At 42.7% G+C, this 20,816-nt stretch overlaps 2 non-coding genes and 1 gene segment (V, D, J or C); 2 read left to right on the top strand and 1 right to left on the bottom strand.

Moving 5' to 3' along the window:
* Nucleotides 1-2,417: 2,417 nt before the first annotated feature.
* On the bottom strand, nt 2,418-8,426 carry LOC132884395 (T cell receptor alpha variable 12-3-like). The segment is given in 3 exon segments: nt 2,418-2,570; nt 7,987-8,294; nt 8,387-8,426. Coding segments are annotated over 3 exon segments (501 nt in total).
* An 8,422-nt stretch (nt 8,427-16,848) lies between these two features.
* On the top strand, nt 16,849-16,963 carry LOC132896596 (U5 spliceosomal RNA). Its single transcript, XR_009656103.1, has one exon. It is a non-coding gene; the product is annotated as a U5 spliceosomal RNA (small nuclear RNA).
* A 1,731-nt stretch (nt 16,964-18,694) lies between these two features.
* Nucleotides 18,695-18,881, top strand: LOC132897730 (U2 spliceosomal RNA). Its single transcript, XR_009656368.1, has one exon. It is a non-coding gene; the product is annotated as a U2 spliceosomal RNA (small nuclear RNA).
* Nucleotides 18,882-20,816: the final 1,935 nt, after the last annotated feature.

The raw sequence follows: 20,816 nt of genomic DNA, 5'->3' as shown, positions 1-20,816 counted from the left end.
AATTTAAATCTGGGTGGGACGAGTCCCACCCGTCCCCCCTCTATCTGCGCCCGTGATTATGCGCCATGTTGTTGTAACTTTTTTTGAGAGACCCGCCGCCTACTTCAGCGCAGAATAGTGACGTTTGTGGCTTGTTGATGACGTGTAAGTCGGATGAATGCGACCTGGCAGTTCAGACTGAAGTCGCATATGAAAAGAGCAGATAGGAATCGGAATTAGGACCACATATCCAAACGGCCTGGGTCGGATTTGAAAAAATCAGATCTGTGTCGTTCATATTGTCAATAAAAGATCGGATACAGGTCACATATGGGCGAAAAGATCGGATTTGAGTCACTTCAGCCTGCAGTGTGAACGTAGCCTTGGATGTGGTGGGCACTTGTAGTCATCTAGAGCTGACCAGAAGCAGCTGAGTTCTTGCCGGTTTATGTGCCCTGGGGTGTTGGTGAAGATCTGTTTCAATAGAAAAGACTGTAGGTCAATGCTGCTTTACAGATTATCCACATTATGTCAGCAGCATAGAACTGAAATTTACCTGGTGAATCTTCATGGTTCCACAGACAGTGTCCAGCTGTTGGGGAATTAATTAATTAATTAATTAGCCTCACTCTCAAAGCTACACTGCTGCCTCCCCACTGTTTCTTATCTGGGATTTGCGCTCCCACAAGGGGAAAGAAAACCATCCCAGGACAGAGAGCAAATTCTCTGTGAGCTCAAACCTCCCAGCACCCAGACAGGCATGCTAAGGTTCCTCGGTCTGGTCAACTACTGCAGACAGAGGATTCCTGACTACCCCACACATGACAAAGTCCTTCACTCTGTTTGCAAACAGGACTCTCCTGAACAGATCACATGGACAGAGAACATGATGAACTCCTTTGAAGACCCTAACAACCTCCATCTGTTCTGCTTTTCCATTGGGTTTGCCTAATTATGCTTTGCCTTTGCCCTTTCACTTTTATGTCTTTGAATCAGGCAGGATGGCAGCTGGAGTGTCAGCTCAAGAGCATGGATATAGTTATCGGCCTGTGGGTTACCTCTCCAAAACTCTAGAATTGGTTGTTCAGGGCATGCCTGCCTGTCTGTGTGCTGTTACTGCATCTGCCCTGATGCTGAACAAATTGTTTTGTCTCATCCAATTATTGTACATTTGTCTCACTAGGTAGTGATGATTCTTAACAACATTCAGACACAACACATGACAGCACAGCATCACTCTGGGGATAAACCAATCCTTTCTGTGACCCAAAGTCTTTCTATTAAGCCTGCAGACACTCCCGACTCACCTGCTGTACTGTTACATCATCTATTGACTGCCTCATCATCCTCTGAACCTCCTGACTCACATGACTGTTTACATGAAATTACTGACGTCTCGAGGATTAGACGGGATTGATCCTCTGTGCTGTTTGAGCATGGTGTGCATGTGTTTGTTGATGGTTTATGCCCAAAGCCTCTGATTACACTTTGTACTGTGGTTATTTTCTGTGTTCTTCAATACTCTCACTCCCACTATAATTGACCTTAAAGGAGATACGTAGAACCATGGCCTCACTTTTTGTTTATAAATGCCATGAGACCTCAAGAATGGCATAGGAATAGTTTTAAAGGAACAGTCCACCGTACTTCCATAATGAAATATGCTCTTATCTGAATTGAGACGAGCTGCTCCGTACCTCTCCGAGCTTTGCGCGACCTCCTAGTCAGTCAGACGCGCTGTCACTCCTGTTAGCAATGTAGCTAGGCTCAGCATGGCCAATGGTATTTTTTGGGGCTGTAGTTAGATGCGACCAAACTCTTTCGTGTTTTTCCTGTTTACATAGGTTTATATGACCAGTGATATGAAACAAGTTCAGTTACACAAATTGAAACGTAGCGATTTTCTATGCTATGGAAAGTCCGCACTATAATGACAGGCGTACTAACACCTTCTGCGCGCTTCGACAGCGCATTGATACTGAGCTCCGTATCAATGTGCTGTCGAAGCACGCAGAAGGTGTGCTTATCAGGTTTAACTTATCATAACTATTTTTGAGATGCCTGTGGTGAGTGTTATTTTACTGTAATTAAAAACATTTTATCATAAAGTTTTTCATACAGTCGGTACATAAATGACAGTTGATTTTTCAAAAGCATTTTCTTTCACAGACAGGCAGTTCAGATGTGAATGCAAACATGTAAAGCGCTCCATCTTGTGAGAAAAGCACGGCTCTGCTCCAGTCATGTGTAGTGCTTTTTGTACAGTGTAGTTGGGTTTCCTGTCACTGTGGGCTCCAGAGCGCAGTAGTACAGTGCAGAGTCTGTCACTGCAGCAGAGGAGATGAGCAGATCCACTTTCTTACTCGCTTTATCAAGTTTGATGAACAATCCTGGATGAGGCGGATCAGCCTTTGTGACCTGTTTATTGCCTTCAAGAATCAGCAGCAGAAACTCTGGTCTTGATCCAGGTTTTTGTTGGTACCAGTAGAGACTCCGAACTGATCCAGTATATGTGCAGGACAGTGTGATGTTGCTGCCTTCGGTTCCAGATATAGTGGTTTGGGCTGGTTGAATGCTGTTGTCAGCAGCCTCTGCAACAAAGATATTAAAATATCATAGCTATTTACTATTAATAAACTATGATTAAGAAATAATTGTTCTTTTTGTTTGTTTAAAAACATAAAATCTCGTCTCGTCTTGTCTCGTCTTCTTCCGCTTTATCCGGGACCGGGTCGCGGAGGCAGCAGCCTAAGCAGGGAAGCCCAAACTTCCCTTTCCCCAGACACCTCGGCCAGCTCCTCGGGAAGAACACCGAGGCGTTCCCAGGCCAGCCGAGAGACATAGTCCCTCCAGCGTGTCCTGGGTCTTCCCCGGGGCCTCCTCCCGGGGGGACATGCCTGGAACACCTCCCCAGGGAGGCGTCCAGGAGGCATCCGAAAAAGATGCCCGAGCCACCTCAGCTGATTCCTCTCGATGTGGAGCAGCAGCGGCTCTACTCCGAGCTCCTCCCGAGTGACTGTGCTTCTCACCCTATCTCCAAGGGAGCGCCCAGCCACCCTGCGAAGGAAACTCATTTCGGCCGCTTGTATCCGCGATCTTGTCCTTTCGGTCATTACCCAAAGCTCATGACCATAGGTGAGAGTCGGAACGTAGATCGACCGGTAAATTGAGAGCTTCGCCTTTTGGCTCAGCTCCTTCTTCACCACGACGGACCGGTAAAGCGACCGCATCACTGCGGAGGCTGCACCGATCCGCCTGTCGATCTCACGCTCCATCCTTCCCTCACTCGTGAACAAGATCCCGAGATACTTAAACTCCTCCACTTGAGGCAGAACTTCTCCACCAACCTGGAGAGGGCAAGCCACCCTTTTCCGGTCGAGAACCATGGCCTCGGACTTGGAGGTGCTGATTCTCATCCCAGCCGCTTCACACTCGACTGCAAACCGCCCCAGTGCATGCTGAAGGTCCTGGTTTGAAGAAGCCAACAGGACAACATCATCCGCAAAAAGCAGAGATGAAATCCTGTGGTTCCCAAACAGGATTCCTTCTGGCCCCTGGCTGCACCTAGAAATTCTGTCCATAAAAATTATGAACAGAACCGGTGACAAAGGGCAGCCCTGCCGGAGTCCAACATGCACTGGGAACAGGTCTGACTTACTGCCGGCAATGCGAACCAGACTCCTGCTCCGTTCGTACAGGGACCGGACAGCCCTTAGCAAAGAGCCCCGAACCCCATACTCCCGAAGCACCCCCCACAGAATACTACGGGGGACACGGTCGAATGCCTTCTCCAGATCCACAAAGCACATGTGGACTGGTTGGGCAAACTCCCATGAACCCTCGAGCACCCTATGAAGGGTATAGAGCTGGTCCAGTGTTCCGCGACCAGGACGAAAACCACATTGTTCCTCCTGGATCCGAGGTTCGACTATTGGTCGAATTCTCTTCTCCAGTACCCTGGAGTAAACCTTCCCTGGGAGGCTGAGAAGTGTGATTCCCCTATAATTGGAGCACACTCTCCGGTCCCCTTTCTTAAAAAGAGGGACCACCACCCCAGTCTGCCACTCCAGAGGCACTGTCCCTGACCGCCACGCGATGTTGCAGAGGCGTGTCAACCAAGACAGCCCAACAACATCCAGAGACTTGAGATACTCAGGGCGGATCTCATCCACCCCCGGTGCCTTGCCACCGAGGAGCTTGCAAACCACCTCAGTGACTTCGGCTTGGGTAATGGATGAGTCCACCTCTGAGTCATCAGCCTCAGTCTCCTCAGTGGAAGACATGACGGTGGGATTGAGGAGATCCTCAAAGTATTCCTTCCACCGCCCGACAATGTCCCCAGTCGAGGTCAACAGCTCCCCACCCGCACTGTAAACAGTGTTGGCAGAGTACTGCTTCCCCCTCCTGAGGCGCCGGATGGTTTGCCAGAATTTCTTCGAGGCCGACCGATAGTCCTTCTCCATGGCCTCCCCGAACTCCTCCCAGTTCCGAGTTTTTGCCTCCGCAACTGCCCGAGCTGCAGCACGCCTGGCCTGCCGATACCCGTCAGCTGCCTTGGGAGTCCTGGAGGATAACATGGCCCGATAGGACTCCTTCTTCAGCTTGACGGCATCCCTTACTTCTGGTGTCCACCACCGGGTTCGGGGATTGCCGCCACGACAGGCACCAGAGACCTTGCGGCCACAGCTCCGAACAGCTGCGTCCACAATGGAGGTAGAGAACATGGTCCACTCAGACTCAATGTCCCCCGCCTCCCTCGGAAGCTGGGAAAAGCTCTCCCGGAGGTGGGAGTTAAAGACCTCCCCAACAGAGTGCTCGGCCAGATGTTCCCAGCAGACCCTCACCATACGTTTGGGCCTGCCAGGTCTGTCCAGCTTCCTCCTCCGCCAGCGGATCCAACTCACCACCAGGTGGTGATCAGTTGACAGCTCAGCCCCTCTCTTCACCCGAGTGTCCAAGACATAGGGCCGGAGATCAGATGAAACAACTACAAAGTCTATCATCGACCTCTGACCTAAGGTGTCCTGGTGCCACGTGCACTTATGGACACCCCTATGCTCGAACATCGTGTTCGTTATGGACAAACCGTGACTAGCACAGAAGTCCAATAACAAAACACCACTCGGGTTCAGATCAGGGAGGCCGTTCCTCCCAACCACGCCCCTCCAGGTGTCACTGTCATTGCCCACGTGAGCATTGAAGTCCCCCAGTAGCACAATGGAGTCCCCAGTCTAAGCACTCCTCAGTACCTCTCCCAGGGACTCCAAGAAGGCCGGATACTCCATACTGCTATTTGGGCCGTAGGCACAAACAACAGCAAGAGCCCTCTCCCCAATCCGAAGGCGCAGAGAGGCAACCCTCTCGTTCACTGGGGTAAACTCCGACACATGGCGGCTGAGCTGGGGAGCTATAAGCAAGCCCACACCAGCCCGCCGCCGCTCACCACGGGCGACTCCAGAGAAGTGGAGAGTCCAGCCCCTCTCGAGGAGCTGGGTTCCAGAGCCCAAGCTGTGCGTGGAGGTGAGCCCGACTATCTCTAGCCGGTACCTCTCAACCTCCTGCACAAGCTCAGGCTCTTTCCACCCCAGCGAAGTGACATTCCATGTCCCAACAGCCAGCCGCTGTGTCCGGGGATCAGGTCGTCGAGGCCCCTGCCTTCGACTGCCACCCAATCCACATTGCACCAGTCCCCTACTGCTACCTCTGTGGGTGGTGAACCCACAGGAGGTCGGGCCCACGTCACTTCTTCGGGCTGAGCCCGGCCGGGCCCCATGGGCAAAGGCCCGGCCACCAAGCGCTCGCATACGAGCCCCAACCCCGGGCCTGGCTCCAGGGTGGGGCCCCGGCTGCGTCATCCCGGGCGACGTCACGGTCCTCAGATTTTTCTCCATAGGGGTTTTGGTGAACTGCTCTTAGTCTGGCCTGTCACCTAGGACCTGTCTGCCTTGGGAAACCCTGACAGGGGCATAATGCCCCCGACAACATAGCTCCTAGGATCATTCAAGCACACAAACCCCTCCACCACAATAAGGTGGCAGTTCTAGGAGGGGAAAAACATAAAATATCACGTGTAATGTATATGGCTTACCAGTATTAGCAATGGTCAATAAAAGCATGAAGAGGAGTAACATTGTTATCCTGAGTGTTTAGTTCAGACCTCTAGCTTTAGAAATAAATGTCATTGTTGTGTATTTGAGATTGTCTCTGCTGTCTCCAGATGTAACTCCACCCACTCACATACAGTGCCCTCCACAATTATTGGCACCCCTTGTAAAGATTAGTAAAAAGGGTTAGAAAAAAAATCCACCATTTGGTGAAGTAACTTCATCTCACACTGAAAAATGGGAAAATTTCAACATTTTAATAGAAATAAATTTATTCATAGAAAATCAAATCCTTCATCAAGAAATAATTATTTTCAACAAAAACACACATGCTACTATTATGAAACTACAACTTTAAGTCTTGTGGAATCAAGCCCCAGATCAACTTTGAAAAATCTCCAACTTTGCTGTGAGACATATTGTAGATTCATTTACAAACCCACTCTACCTTAACAATATCAGCAGCTGTTTAGTGTCCTGCAGCTGCAGAAAACAAATGTTCATTCATTCACCATTTATTTCCAGGGATCACTTTATCCTGGTCACATTTCCATAACTGACTTCCAAAACATCCATTTATCTTCAGGAACTGCTTTATCCTGTCCAAGGTTGTGGTGGATCTGAAGCGTCTCCTGGCAACACTGTGGATGAACCAGGAATAGACACTGGATGGGACACCATGCGCCTTCACATGCCTTGGCAGCTCTGACAGTATCACTTTACGGTGGACATGATTAGAAAAGCTTGTTAACCCACATTGTAATACCAATTAACCCAGTTTGTAAATATTTGATGAAAGGAGGCTGGCTACCATAACAAAACCACAAGTTTGTTTTGTGGTACAGCCCTCTCAACCCCTTTGTCACATATACATTACAGCACAGTGAAATTCTTTTTTTTTTTGCATATCCCAGCTTGTTAGAAAGCAGGCAGGGTCAGCCATGATGCAGCATCCCTGGAGCAGAATGGGTTAAGGGCCCTGCTCAAGAACCCAACAATGGTAGCTTGGCAGTGCTGGGGCTTGAACCTCTGATCAGTAACCCAGAGCCTGATATATCGAGTCACCAATACCCAAGGAAATTAAATACCCTTATTGTGTTAGGAAGATGAGAGGGGACCTTCATAAAGTGGATGGCTTTATAAATTAATATTTTCTGTGAAGAATCCTCACTGAAGATGAGAGACCCTGATGATGCTACCAGTGGTTTTCACTATCTGCTGGAGAATCTTGGACACTACAACAGAATACAGTTTTCATTGTAAACAGTGTTACAGCTGCACAGGATGCTCTCTATGATTCTTCCGAATGTAATAAGGGTAAGATAGGTGAGGTTTGCTCTGCTGTGATGTGCCCCAAAGACTGTCTCTATGATCACAGCAGCAGAGGAGCACAGATTGACCACTTGGGTTCTCCTGAGCTGTACTTTGCAGCAGTGTTGTGAGTCGTCAGAGTAATCATGATCTCAGCATCTAATGAAATGTAGTGTTCAAGCAGATTAGCAGTTTAGAACTCCTGCCTAAAAACTCAAAACCATATAAAAGTGAAAGCTACTCTTAAAACTTATCACACATATATTATTAGTTGCTGTGATAAAAACAAAAGCCAAACCATTGTGCAATTTCCACTTTTCAGGGACAGTTGAGCTGTGGGTAGTATTGCTGCCTGGTTCAATGTTGAGCTCAGGTTACATGAGGTTTCCTCCATGTTTTCTGCTTTAATCATATTCCTCCCTCAAGCCCAGTTTTCCAGTGAATGAATCATGGGATGAATGAATGAAGGAACTGATATCTAATAATCCAGTATATGCCAAGAATAGAAACTTCGTAAATCATGAAAGAATCAACCCCCAAAAAGGAATAAAACTGTGTGAAAGTTTTTGTACAGTGCAGTTGGATTTCCTGTCACTGTGGGCTGCAGAGCACAGTAGTATAGTGCAGAGTCTGATACAGCAGCAGAGGAGATGAGCAGATCCACTTTTTTCTTCTTTTCATCAACTTCAGCAGAGAGACGTGGTGGAGGAGGGTTACTTTTATGTCCACTTGGTAAGATATAAAGAAGGAACTGAGGTTTCGAGTTTGGATATTGTCTGTACCATTGTAGGGAGTCTGATGCACCAGTCGGTTTGTAGCTGCAGGACAGAGTAACATCATCACCTTCATCAACAACTTTCTGAGTGAAAAGTGGCTCTATTGAATCTGCCATGGAGTCACCTGTCATAAAGAAGAGAACATAATGTTTTTAATCAAGCCAGGACTAATTAATCACTAGTTTCTGAAATAAGAAAAAGTCAAAGTTAACTCACTCAGTGAAAGCCACAGACACAGGAATATAACAGTGAACATGATGAATGTTGTTAGATGAATAAAAATATTCCGAGATCTTTCTGTTCTCTCATATGTTTACATCATAAAGCTTCATGAAGCTCCACCCCACAGCATCACATGACAGTGTCACCAATGTTACTGTCAGACTGTTGAGTTGCTGCAGCGTTCTGGCTTTACACTGAGCATCACGTGGGACCCTGACCAGGATAAATCACTGACTAAAGATGAATCAGCGTGTGTGTATATTTGTGAGTGAGTGTGAGTGAGATTTACTGAATCAAATGAAGTTTGCAGTGATATTTGCTTGAAGAGTGTGTGATAATTTATTCAATGTGTTTTACTTCCTTCATGTGTGCAGCAGCAGCTTAATGTTAGAACTGCTAAGTGGAAGAGAAACAGGATTACTTGAGAATTAGAAATAATTTAATATATAATATAATATATTTTTTACTTGTTAACAGTGGTATCGTTAGGCCCTATCACTCGGGACTATAGCCCCGGGTATTTTCACTCTCAAAAAAGTAAGAGATTAATAGAAAACAACTGACTGAAACAGATTGGAACTTGACTTGCAGCGTCCAAAGACAAAGGGAGTAGGGGGATCAAAACTTTGGTGACTGCCAACAGAAGAAGAACATTCAGAACGCGTTGGAAGATGGCTTAAAAAACAATCCACTATTGTTGGATTTTTCAAGCTGAAACCAGATAGTAAGTCATCGACCGTGGGTGTATATATAGAATATATCAACAATGTAACCTGTCAAATTATGCTGATGCATAAAAACTGCTCCATGTAGCCTGCTGATGTTGAATTTACAGCAGAGGCTCTGTATGATTAGTGTGCCAGGCGAGCTCAAAAGTTTGAGTGGTTTAATGAATATCCACAGTGGTGGTCTATTTGCCCTGATGAAGTTTATTTAACAGGTCAACAACAATTTTTGTTCATGTAGACACCAGTAGTTCCCCTGACATAATTTAATCATGTTTTAATGCGACATGTAGCCTACGCAGAACCAGGCAATCGGCCATACCATAGCCAGCCTTTGGCATATTAGTCACATATAGGGGTATTTTCTTTTTTTTTTTTTGCCACACAATATTAATGTGAACATAAATTTGTGTTGTCCAGACACCACAAATGAGCTGCTGCAGTCAACTGAGCCTGGATGCATTGGAGAAAATGGTATTTATGTGTGTGCAAGAGAGCAAGAGAGAGAGTGAGAGAGAGACTTGGAAGACATATGAATATGATCATAATCTTGTGAGATGGGATGTTATCTAAGATTTTGAATGGTGCAATATAATAATGTAGCTTAGAATGTTTGTGGTCCTAAAGGAGAGATATGTGAGTGACAAATTATATATTTTTAGTAAAATTTATCATCAGTTTAATAGTGATATTTAATAGTCAGTTGGCTCATGCCTCAGTTTCCTGAGACATTATGGGTGTTGATGATAACTTAATAAGGAACAAACTGAACTATACATTTAAAAAGAGCAGTGCAAAAATCAATAATAATAAAGATGACTGTTTCAGTGAGGGTGTGGTCGAGTGTCGGCTGTGAACGGAGAGGAGTCAGATTGAACCAGCAGGCAACATGGGACAAGGTCAAACTGTGTCTAATTACTGGCTGTCTATTAACGTGTGTCTCTGTGTGTCTTTCAGGCCCACTTTACACGGGGACGGTCTGAAACAAAAACGCAAAAGTCCGTTTTCGTTCTCACTTTTTTTTTTTTTGACTGTTTTCAAGGAGGAAATCTGCGTCTATACGGTGACGCATAAATGTGTGGAATTCAATTGGATGTGCATGCCAGGCGGCTAGGTGGTGCTGTGAAAGACCTCCGCTATGTCTGCACGCATGCGCAACGTCTTCCGTCATGTCTGATCTGCACATCTGCGCCGCGAAAACTTTGACTACTATGGTAAGTAAGAAAGTAAGTAAAAAAGTAAGAGCATACTATACCCGCCTCTGTTCATTAATGGTATATGTGCAGATTCGGTATAGATGTTCGAAGGACTCCTGGACGTTTATTAAAGCTGCCAGAGCAGCTTGACGGTCCGTTGGATCGATGTAATCAGACATGCTCTTACTTTTTTACTTACTTTCTTACTTCCCGGACTGGCATGTACAGTATATGACATATGTATGACGTAAATGCGTACCCGACGTGAGCAGATCCGAGCAGAGTTTCGCGTATTGGGTAGTGGATATGCAACGGGGGCTGTTTTTAACTTATCCACTCTGGAAGGCGTTTTCAATTTTTTCCATTTTTCAGCCTCGGAAATGCCATCCCCGTGTAGACGAAAGGCACTTCTGATAAAATATTTAGTTGTTTTTACTCGACAGCGTCCTCGTGTAAACGGGCCCTCAGATGGTCAGGAATGAGAGAGAGAGAGAGAGAGTGAGTGTCGAAGTAGTGTCACTGAAAACTGACCATTAGAAATGTGGGTGGAAACACCTTGTTGACAAGAGAAGTCAGAGGAAAATGGCCAGATTGGTTCAAGCTGCCAGGAAGGACTCATGAACTCATAGCAACTCTTTACAACCATGGTGAGCAGAAAAGTATCTCAGCATGCAACTGCAGAAGAACACATTGGGTTCCACTCCTGCAGCCAAGAACAGGAATCTTAGAATCAAGAAGAAGTTCCTACTACACTTGCAGGTGAGTGTTTGTTTTTATTGACCTATCTAACCCCCCATTTATTTATTTTGAACTGATTATATAATTGATATTATATCATCTGGAATTGTGTAACTTTAGCAGTTGATCAGCCTTCAGTATAACATAACTGTGTGAAAGTTTTTGTACAGTGCAGTTGGATTTCCTGTCACTGTGGGCTGCAGAGCACAGTAGTATAGTGCAGAGTCTGATATAGCAGCAGAGGAGATGAGCAGATGCACTTGTTTATTCTTTTCAACAACTTCAGCAGAGAGACGTGGTGGGATTGAGTCACTTTTATATCCACTTTGGGATATATAAAGAAGGAAGTCAGGTTTAGATTTTGGATATTGTCTGTACCAGTGCAGGTAGTTTTGTATACCACTTGCTTCGTAGCTGCAGGACAGAGTAACATCACTGCCTTCATCTATAACTGTCTGAGTGAAAAGTGGCTTTATTGAATCTGCCATGGAGTCACCTGTCATAGAGAAGAGAACATAATGTTTTTATTATTTCCACCATCAAGCCAGAACGACATAAGTCAGACCCACATTCTGATTTTTCTTCCCAGCACACAGACGAATAAATCACTAATTCAACGCTTAATATTTCTGCAATCACGAAAAGTCAAAGTTAACTCACCGAGTGAAAGCCACAGACACATGAATATAACAGTGAACGTGATGAATGGTCTCAGCTGAGTGAAAGTATTCTTTCTATACTATGATATGTTCACATCATAAAGGTTCATGAAGCTCCAGCCCACAGCACCACATGACAGTGTCACCATTGTTACTGACAGATTGTTGATTCTTACTGAAGCATCCTGGCTTTACATTCAGCCTCACATGGGGAACCTGTCTTCAACTCCGACTGTCAGCAGAATTCATGGAATTATGAAAAATCAGTCATTCTAATCTGTAAAAATCTAATCAATACATTATTAAATGTTTAAATTCCCTGTTATATTTGTTTTATAAGTGGTTTTGCTGCATTAGGAGATTTGGCCTGATCTGAAATTGCTGTAAATAAGTATAAATCATGACAAATAATTTTGTATGACAAGTTATTATTAATATTATCACAATGCAATTGATTTATTGACTTTGTAATAATGAAGCCTGTTATTTCACTGAGGTGAGGAACAAACCAGTTGCTGCTCTTCACAATGCTATGAAAGATGACAGTAAGCCATGAGGCCTTAAGGGAGGTGATACATTTTGTGTGTGAAGTTTGCTGGATCGAGTGAAGGTTGCAGAGAGAGCGAGAGAAAGAAACTGGGTGTTTAATTTCTTTTGTGTTCCTCATTTCCTCCCTGTAGCCTTGTCTGCTGCCTGGCCTACCTGTCTTCTTTCTCATGCCTATATTTTAATTAATTTGCCTCATATGATTTTAATATTATTATTCTGCTTTATAAACCTAAAGACAAAACAAAATCTCATGGTTGCTATTTGTCATTTAAACATGAAACTCTGTAAGCACAGTAAAGTATTTACATTATCCAGTCACAAACACCTCCATTACAAGTGAACCTGTCCAGAGCCCATTTTATTCACTGCAGCTGTAATGTGCTTGTACATGCTGGAGACAAATATATTCCAGGTCACACATTATGAACAAATTGTACACAGCAAAATCCCCAGTGTTGAATTAACACCCAGAGTGTTTATATAGGTCCAGTTGGACCCAGATTAACTCTGAAAGTGTTAATTCAACACTGAGGAATTTGCTGTGTATTTATAGTCCGACTGCAATTTCAATTTTCTTCATTAATTCAGAGAAACAAGTCATTTTGGTTTTGGTGAGTTGATACTATTCAGCTTGATCGAAAAATCTGAAATGTCGCTGAAGCTCCATTAGATTAAGGCACAACTGCAATAAGATCTCACATCTGTACAATCTCTTCTTTTTTGCATTGCATTATATATTAAATGACTATGTATGTATGATTGAAGAGAGTGAACATTATTGTGAAAAGGAGTATTCATAAACAAACAAGTCAAGGTCTCTGGGACGTGAGCAGGGTCCTCGTGCTTGGCCCACAATAAGACATCTAATGATGCCATCTTGGCGGCACGGTGGTGTAGTGGTTAGCACTGTCGCCTCACAGCAAGAAGGTCCTGGGTTCGAGCCCCGGGGCCGGCGAGGGCCTTTCTGTGTGGAGTTTGCATGTTCTCCCCGTGTCTGTGTGGGTTTCCTCCGGGTGCTCCGGTTTCCCCCACAGTCCAAAGACATGCAGGTTAGGTTAACTGGTGACTCTAAATTGACTGTAGGTGTGAATGTGAGTGTGAATGGTTGTCTGTGTCTATGTGTCAGCCCTGTGATGACCTGGCGACTTGTCCAGGGTGTACCCCGCCTTTCGCCCGTAGTCAGCTGGGATAGGCTCCAGCTTGCCTGTGACCCTGTAGAACAGGATAAAGCTGCTAGAGATAATGAGATGAGATGATGATAACATGTTTACACCAACAACTAGTTTACACTCAAAGTGTGTAATTTAATTCAAAATATGTTATTAATCCAATCATCCCAAAAATGTGTTATCCATTCGATAAAAGTGACACATTTGAGATCAGTTGTTGGCTGACCTAAGAGTTATATTTACTATAGATCATCCCTGAAGCTATTAGCAACCTGAGACCTTTAACTTTAAAATGGCAGCATCTAATAAGATAATCTGCTTTGGTAATCCTGAGCATGTGTATTCAGTTTTTTTTTTCCACAAAATGGATAGAAGACATATTTTTTTGAAAATGTGTCCAATCTAATAGCCTGCTGAATGAGTGTATATGAACTGAATATGGCAATAATTTGACTGGGCATTTATATGTGCAACAATATCATGGCTGAGGGGGCAAGTTTGTATGGGATCAATTAATCATGTTTCATTTTGTTTTGTTTTTTCCCTCCATGAAAGACTTGGCACCAGTTACATGAAAATAAAATAAAATAAAGTAAAACCATATAGATATCAAGCTGAATCAAGCTGTTAACATCTTGGAATGTTTATCAACTTTTGCTTACTGCTGTTACTTAGATGCCAATTAAAGACATCAGATAAACATGTTAGAGCAGGGCTTTTCAAAGTGTGGGGCGCGCCTCCCTTAGGGGGTGCCAGAGTTCTTCAGGGGGGGCACAACGTGAGGAAAAATAAACCAGAATAAGTTACTATTGCGGACATTTAGCGAACTTCAGCTAGCCTTTGCCAGAGACAAAATGGATCGATTTTTAGTACCTAAAGCTACAGTGAGTGAGGAGACAAAGTCTGGGCCAAGCAAAAAAACGAAGCGTCCAGGATTTCGCGACGTAGTGATTTGCAAATTCAACCAATCCCCGCGAATTCAGGGCGGTGTTGCAATTATATCCAATCACCGCAACTTTCCCGCAAATTTGACCAATCGTTGGTGTCGTCTTGAGGTGACGTCGACAAACTAACTTCCGCCTTACTTCCGTGTATATGTTCAAGGGAAGCAGCATGCACGCAGTGTTGCCAGATTGGGCGGTTTCAAGTGCATTTTGGCGGGTTTTGAACATATTTTGGACTGGAAAACGTCAGCAGTATCTGGCAACACTGCATGATGTGCGAGTCAGTGTTTATGTAGGCTTAAATTCTGTTACTGAAAGTGTGTTATGTTTACAGTGAAGGACTGTGTGCACTTTACATTATTTTTTTTTACTTAATACAAGAAATTAATGGATGCCAACGTTTTTGCCAAAATGGTATTTTATTTTCCATTGTTTAGGCAGCTTCAGCATCATACTGTGAGATTCTGTTCAAATTGTTGTTTTTTTTCTTCTATGAAGCCTGAGCCATTTATTTTATTAGTTTATAATTATTGTTTAATTTAGTCTTCAGGAGAGACTGCCTGCACACAGTACTAGTATTAATAGTTTTTTTTTTCTTACACGAAAGCTGAGGCATTTATATTATATTTTAAGGGAACTTCATGTTGTGCTGTGAGGTTCTATGCACTTCAACTTTTGAACCAACAGGTGCATTTGGATAAGTAAAGCCTATTTTTCTGCATTTTTGTAGTCCTGGTAATCTTTTATATTGGTAAAGTTGTTTACAGGACCATTTCTCAGTGTCTTTGTTTTTTAATCAATAGTTTTTCAGTAATAACTTAATATTTAACATATCACTCAATTTTAATCACAAAAAAAGAAATTCGCAACAATTTCTCGCAACTTTCACTTCCTCCCGCAACGTAATCGCAACAAAAACCTAAAAAACACCGTAACTTTCATCGCAATTTTTTTGGAAAAACACCCCCGCAACATCAGACATTTTAGCCCACAACAATCAAAAAAAAGGTCCGCGGAATCCTGGGGGACTGAAAAAAGAAGGAAGTATGACCACGATTATTTAAAGTTTGGATTTTCATGGACTGGATCTGAAGATGCTCCACTGCCACAGTGTGTTGTCTGCCAAGAGGTGCTCGCTAATGATGTTATGAGATGTTTAAAATGTGTAAAAAAAGATGTTTTAAAAAGCACAGATGTTTAAAATGTGTAAAAGAAAAAAATAAAAATGTGTACAACAACCATTTTTTTTTAAATACAAATGGAACATTAAGTATAGCAACAACAAAAATTGTAAGGGGGGGCGCTGTTGTTTATTTGCTCTCTGAGGGGGGGCTGACTCTCCCACACTCTCCCACACCCTGTGTTAGAGTGACTTTTTACAGAGTTGGATTACTGACCTTAGTCAGCTACTCTGAGCATGCAGTGCAATATTCTGCACCTTAAGAAATAACCAGCATTTCCTGCTTACTTTTGAAATGGTTAAATTAACCTACAGTGGTGCTTGAAAGTTTGTGAACCCTTTAGAATTTTCTATATTTCTGCAGAAATATGACTGCAGTCCCAAAGTCACCATGACAGTTGCAATCCCAAACCATCATAGCAATACTGTAAGTGTCCAGAGCCATCTTCTAAGTGTATCTTTCAACTGTCCAGATGGGGCCATCCTCAACAAGAGCGATGTGATGAGACTCCAGCCAGATGTAGGGCATCAGGATAGTTCAGGCAGGTGTGAAGAGCAGGAGACGTCAGCTTCACTGGTATCTCAGGATGGATGTGTCACAAGAGAGAGAGAAACACAGGTTTTTAGGTATGCCCATTGTTACCTAATGGTTAAGCACAGTATACAATGTGTGTGCTCAGTGCAAGCAGGAACTCCGGCAAGACAAATTATGACAACATAACTAAAAAAGAGAGCCAGAAGGTAACACAGATAATGAGGGAGCCCTAGAACATAAACCAGCCAGCCACTCCACCATCGAAGAAGCACTTACAGAGTCTGACAGTCCATACCATTCACTAAACAAGCACTTCAAGAACGATGCAGCCAAGTGAAATCCATGTCGCCAGCAGCCCTGGTCGACCATTTAAGGTAAAAGCTGGACTTATTGGGGATTTGAACCCAGGACCTCTCATACTCTAAGCAAGAATCACACCCCTAAACCAACAAGCTAAACTAGCAAACAAAAAGCAAACAAAAATTAATCCACCTCTTTCTCCGTGGCTATAGGTTCTAAATCATCCTCAAACAAAAAAACAAAGATTGAGGACAAATTTGAAGAGCTTTCCTGTCTTTTTCAAAAGAATCGATATCAAGAATGCACACAACTGCAGAGAATAGTATAGAGTCCGTATGGAAACAAAAGAAGGTACTGGCGCAAATGACATCACACGTGCAGCGCCACCAAGCTGTAAATCGCTGTGATCTAATAATGGCAGACAAGCTTTGAGTGATTTTTGGAACAGAATTCAGACAATATCCGGCAGGTTTCTCTTCATTGTCTTGTAAATCTTTCGCCTTTTACTAAAGATTTCGATGGAGCGGAATGTTAATGAGTTGAACTTATTTTTGCAGGCTTTGCTTTGGTGGCACTGGACATGTTTGGTGGTCAAATGTTAGAAACATGGGCATCGCCACCACTGAATGTGAAGGGGACGTTTCCCCTCACGTTTCATAATTCTTTGTTTGGACCCCCCACATTTAATATAAAATATTAGTTCACCCAGCGCTGTTTCTATTGCTTCGTGAAAGAATCCATTTCACTTGATCGATAAGAGAATACACATACCACTAAAAATCCACTCTGAGTTTTCTGGGCGTTACCTACAACAACTCACCGCACGCAAGTGAAGTGAATCTCAGTGCAAGCAGAGAAATGTTGGTGCAGCTGCTTGAAAGTGGAGGAGGTGACGTCAGCCCCATTGCCACCTCACAATGTCTAGCTATTTCTAAAACCTTATTCTTTTGTTATATGCCCTCAAAATTAACCCTAGGCCACATTAAATTAATGTTCAACTAAACAATGAAATAAGCTTAGCCTAGTGGGGTGTTCTTGGTTGATGATGAATTGTTTGCAGTATTTGCTCCTCCCCAGACACAATGGACATAAGGACATTCTTTACAAAGAAGCGGAAGGTAAGTCAAAATTTCCCCACAGGACAGGGCTTTTTTGTCCCAATGTAAATGTTAGTGCAGTTAGCTGGCTAGTCAGTGTTAGGAGACGTATCAGATAGCTTAATGTTAGCTATCATTTAATTCAAACCCAGTAGGCCTGCCTTATTGTAATGCCAAGAATGAGGTCAAGTCTGCTCTGATGATATTTACTGATTCCCTGTTGTGATTTGAAGAACTTGTTTTGTCTGGTCTTTGCCAGTTTTCTGGAAAGTAAGATGGGAAATCAGTGTATGGGGAAGGAATAGTAGAAAGGAAAGCGATGGAGAGAGATGGATGTTATTCCAGGTGGATTGTGAAGGAAAGGGGGATAAAAGTTATGAAGTGGTAGAAATTGTGGTGGCACCAATGTAAGAAGGAGTTATATCTATAAATCTATTTGTTATACTAATCTGTAAATGTTACTGTAGTACCACCATTGCATGTAGGTTGACAAAACTGCACTTGTTCATTGTGTGAAGTTCTCTTTTATGTGTCATTGCTTGACACAGTGTGATTTTGTGTTATGAAGTTTGCATGATGCCATGTCATGCCTGTTCATTGTGTGAAATTATGAATATTCTTATTTTTAAACATACAGTTGAGTGTCACTATTGCTTGTCACAGTGGCATGTTGTGTCATGTCTAAAACTAAATAAAAAAGGAAACACAAAATAAAAAATAAAATGCACCCATAAAGTCATTGTTGGTGATAAATTGTGTCACATTCATCTCATTATCTTAAGCAGAGCAGTGGTTTTAAAAACAGGCTGATGAATATATGGACTAGTTGAATGAGGACTTATTGTTGAGTCTCTAAAGTAGTCATTGAATTAAGTGACTTTTGTAGGTAAAATTAGGTGTTTAACAACCTGTTAAAAATACACCAGAATGCAGGAAATGGCATCTAATTAATTAAAAATTTTCTGGGGGACGACCCCCAGACCCCCCACCAGTGTGTGTCCCCCCCACACACACACACATTAAAAATGCTTCTGACGCCCCTGGTTAGAAATATTTGGCTTTTTGAATGAAACACCCCCCCCACACACACACATGGTGATGTCTCTCTTCAAAAGGATCCAGCTGTTGGGGGCGGAGTCTAGCTGTGTTTACCTTTCTGGATTTTAATATTTGGAAGTGGTATATTTAAAGCCATTGACTGCCACAAGTTATCTTTTCTTGGTCTTTTGGCTCAGATCAAGTGTAGTATCTGTTTTTATTAGTTTGATCTCTGATATATTCTCTAAATGAGAATATTATCTTAAAGAGATTTTTAGAGCTAGAAGAGGGGCTTGTTTTTTTTTCTGCTCTGTATATCAACTTGGATTTGTAATACTTCCAGAATCAGTATTCTTGTTCAAAAAAGAAATATATATATTTTTTTTAATGGATCATTTTGATATGCTTTCTAAATAAAGATGGCAAAGGGATGTTTTTGTGCAGAAAACTGATTTTGGGATTTGCTCTTTTTGTTCTATGCATCTTTATGGTATTGTAATGGCTTTGCAGTGTGTTCTTGATACCAATTCTTTTGAAAAAGACAACAAAGCTCTTCAAATTCGTCCTCAATCTTTGGTTGGTTGTCTGAGGATGATTTAGAACCTATAGCCACAGAGAAAGAGGCAGACAAATATACAAGCCAAGTCACTCGTGAAGAAGATGATCAACAACTGCAGCAGCTGTTTTCCGGAACCCGGGGAGTTCGTGGTACTATTTTATTTTATTTTGTTTTATATATACAGTATATTTTTATTTTACTGATTTGATGTTCAACTTTCACAGTTATGATAAAGCAGTGTCTCTTTGTAATTGTCATGTTTGTATACATGCTATAATATAATGTTTTTTTTTTCCCAAGGCAGTCTAGGTTATGATAATATTTGCATATTTACATCAGGCTTTTGTGTAAAGGAAAAACATTTTGCGTTTATGAATTTTCCATGTTCTTGAATGTATGCCACTATAGGAAGCATGGCAACCGAAATATCTTTTCATACTTGTGTGTATTGTCTGGAATCTGGCAACATAGCCTACTGTATGTCTTAGCAATAATTTGTAAAAATATATCATGCACCGACATTACGTAATGTAAGCTACATTAGAATATCATTCCAAAGTTGGAGACAAATTTTTGCTGTAATTTGCTGTAATTTAAAAACTGGATTACTTGAGAAAGGCAAAAGGCACGGATGAATACTTTATAGCATTTGAAATGGTAGGGACTGTTGTTTATTTTGATGTATGGTTTGTCATGTAAACTCAGGGGTTAGTGAGGTATTGTGCCGATAAGAATGGGTGTGGAGATGGACGCAGAGCTGTATGCAGAATATCATTAAATCTGATGTGAATTCATTGATGTTCAATTTATCACAAATTGTTTATCACAGGAACTCGTGGGTAGCACCTTTGGGAAGCTCAAGTCATGTGGTTTCATGTGATATATGTGTGTTAATTGTGTGATGAGTGTTCAACCAGCAATTTAATAGAGGTGAATGGGTGCGATTTGCACGCATCGGTCATATACGGTTATTCCGCAGTGCCAAATACATTACTGTTTCTGAAATGTGATCAGGAAATTTTACTGGGGCACAGCAGATATATACTGGGGCACGTGCCCCAGTGAAATGGGTCTGGCGATGCTGATGGACAACTCATAAATTCAAGCAACAGGCTAAATGCAAGCTTGACCCTTACTGTGCGGTGAGCTCTTTGGGATGGCGTTGCTGGCTTTTGTTTCCAGATCGTAGGAACTGGTTCATGTACCAGACATCGCTCAAATCCTTCTATGTGAATCTGCCTCATAAATTTATCTTTTTCAAAATGTATGGAGCAGACACCAAACCATCCTGTCGGCTTGAAGTTACCTCTCTTTGTCAGTACAAATCAAACCCATTCATTCCACAAGTGTCCTGCTGACTTTAGGCTACAATGGATCAAAATTCTGCTTTTTTTATCGGCTACACTTGAACAGCCTTGAAGGACACACCCCTGAGGAGGCATGCTTTGGTTTTGTTGTGGAATTAAAAAAAAAATTAAAATGTGCTACACTTTGCAAAGCAGATGAAGCCAGAAATGCCACAAACTTTCAAGCGTTTTGCATATGACGCCACTTCTTTGAATGAGCAGTAACTTACCAGGAACACGTTTGTGTAATGGCAGACTCAAAGAGCCAAACTTTACCAACTAAACAGAACATGTCCCTGGTCTCATATTAAAATACAATTTAGACAGTAAACTATTTAACATGTCTAGTTTTATAAGGTGTAATTTTCGTAAGACAAGCACTTTAATGG

This window comes from Neoarius graeffei, chromosome 1 (assembly GCF_027579695.1).
Source record: "Neoarius graeffei isolate fNeoGra1 chromosome 1, fNeoGra1.pri, whole genome shotgun sequence".
In the NCBI taxonomy this organism is placed as follows: Eukaryota; Metazoa; Chordata; class Actinopteri; order Siluriformes; family Ariidae; genus Neoarius; species Neoarius graeffei.
This window is presented reverse-complemented; position numbering and strand designations above follow the sequence as displayed.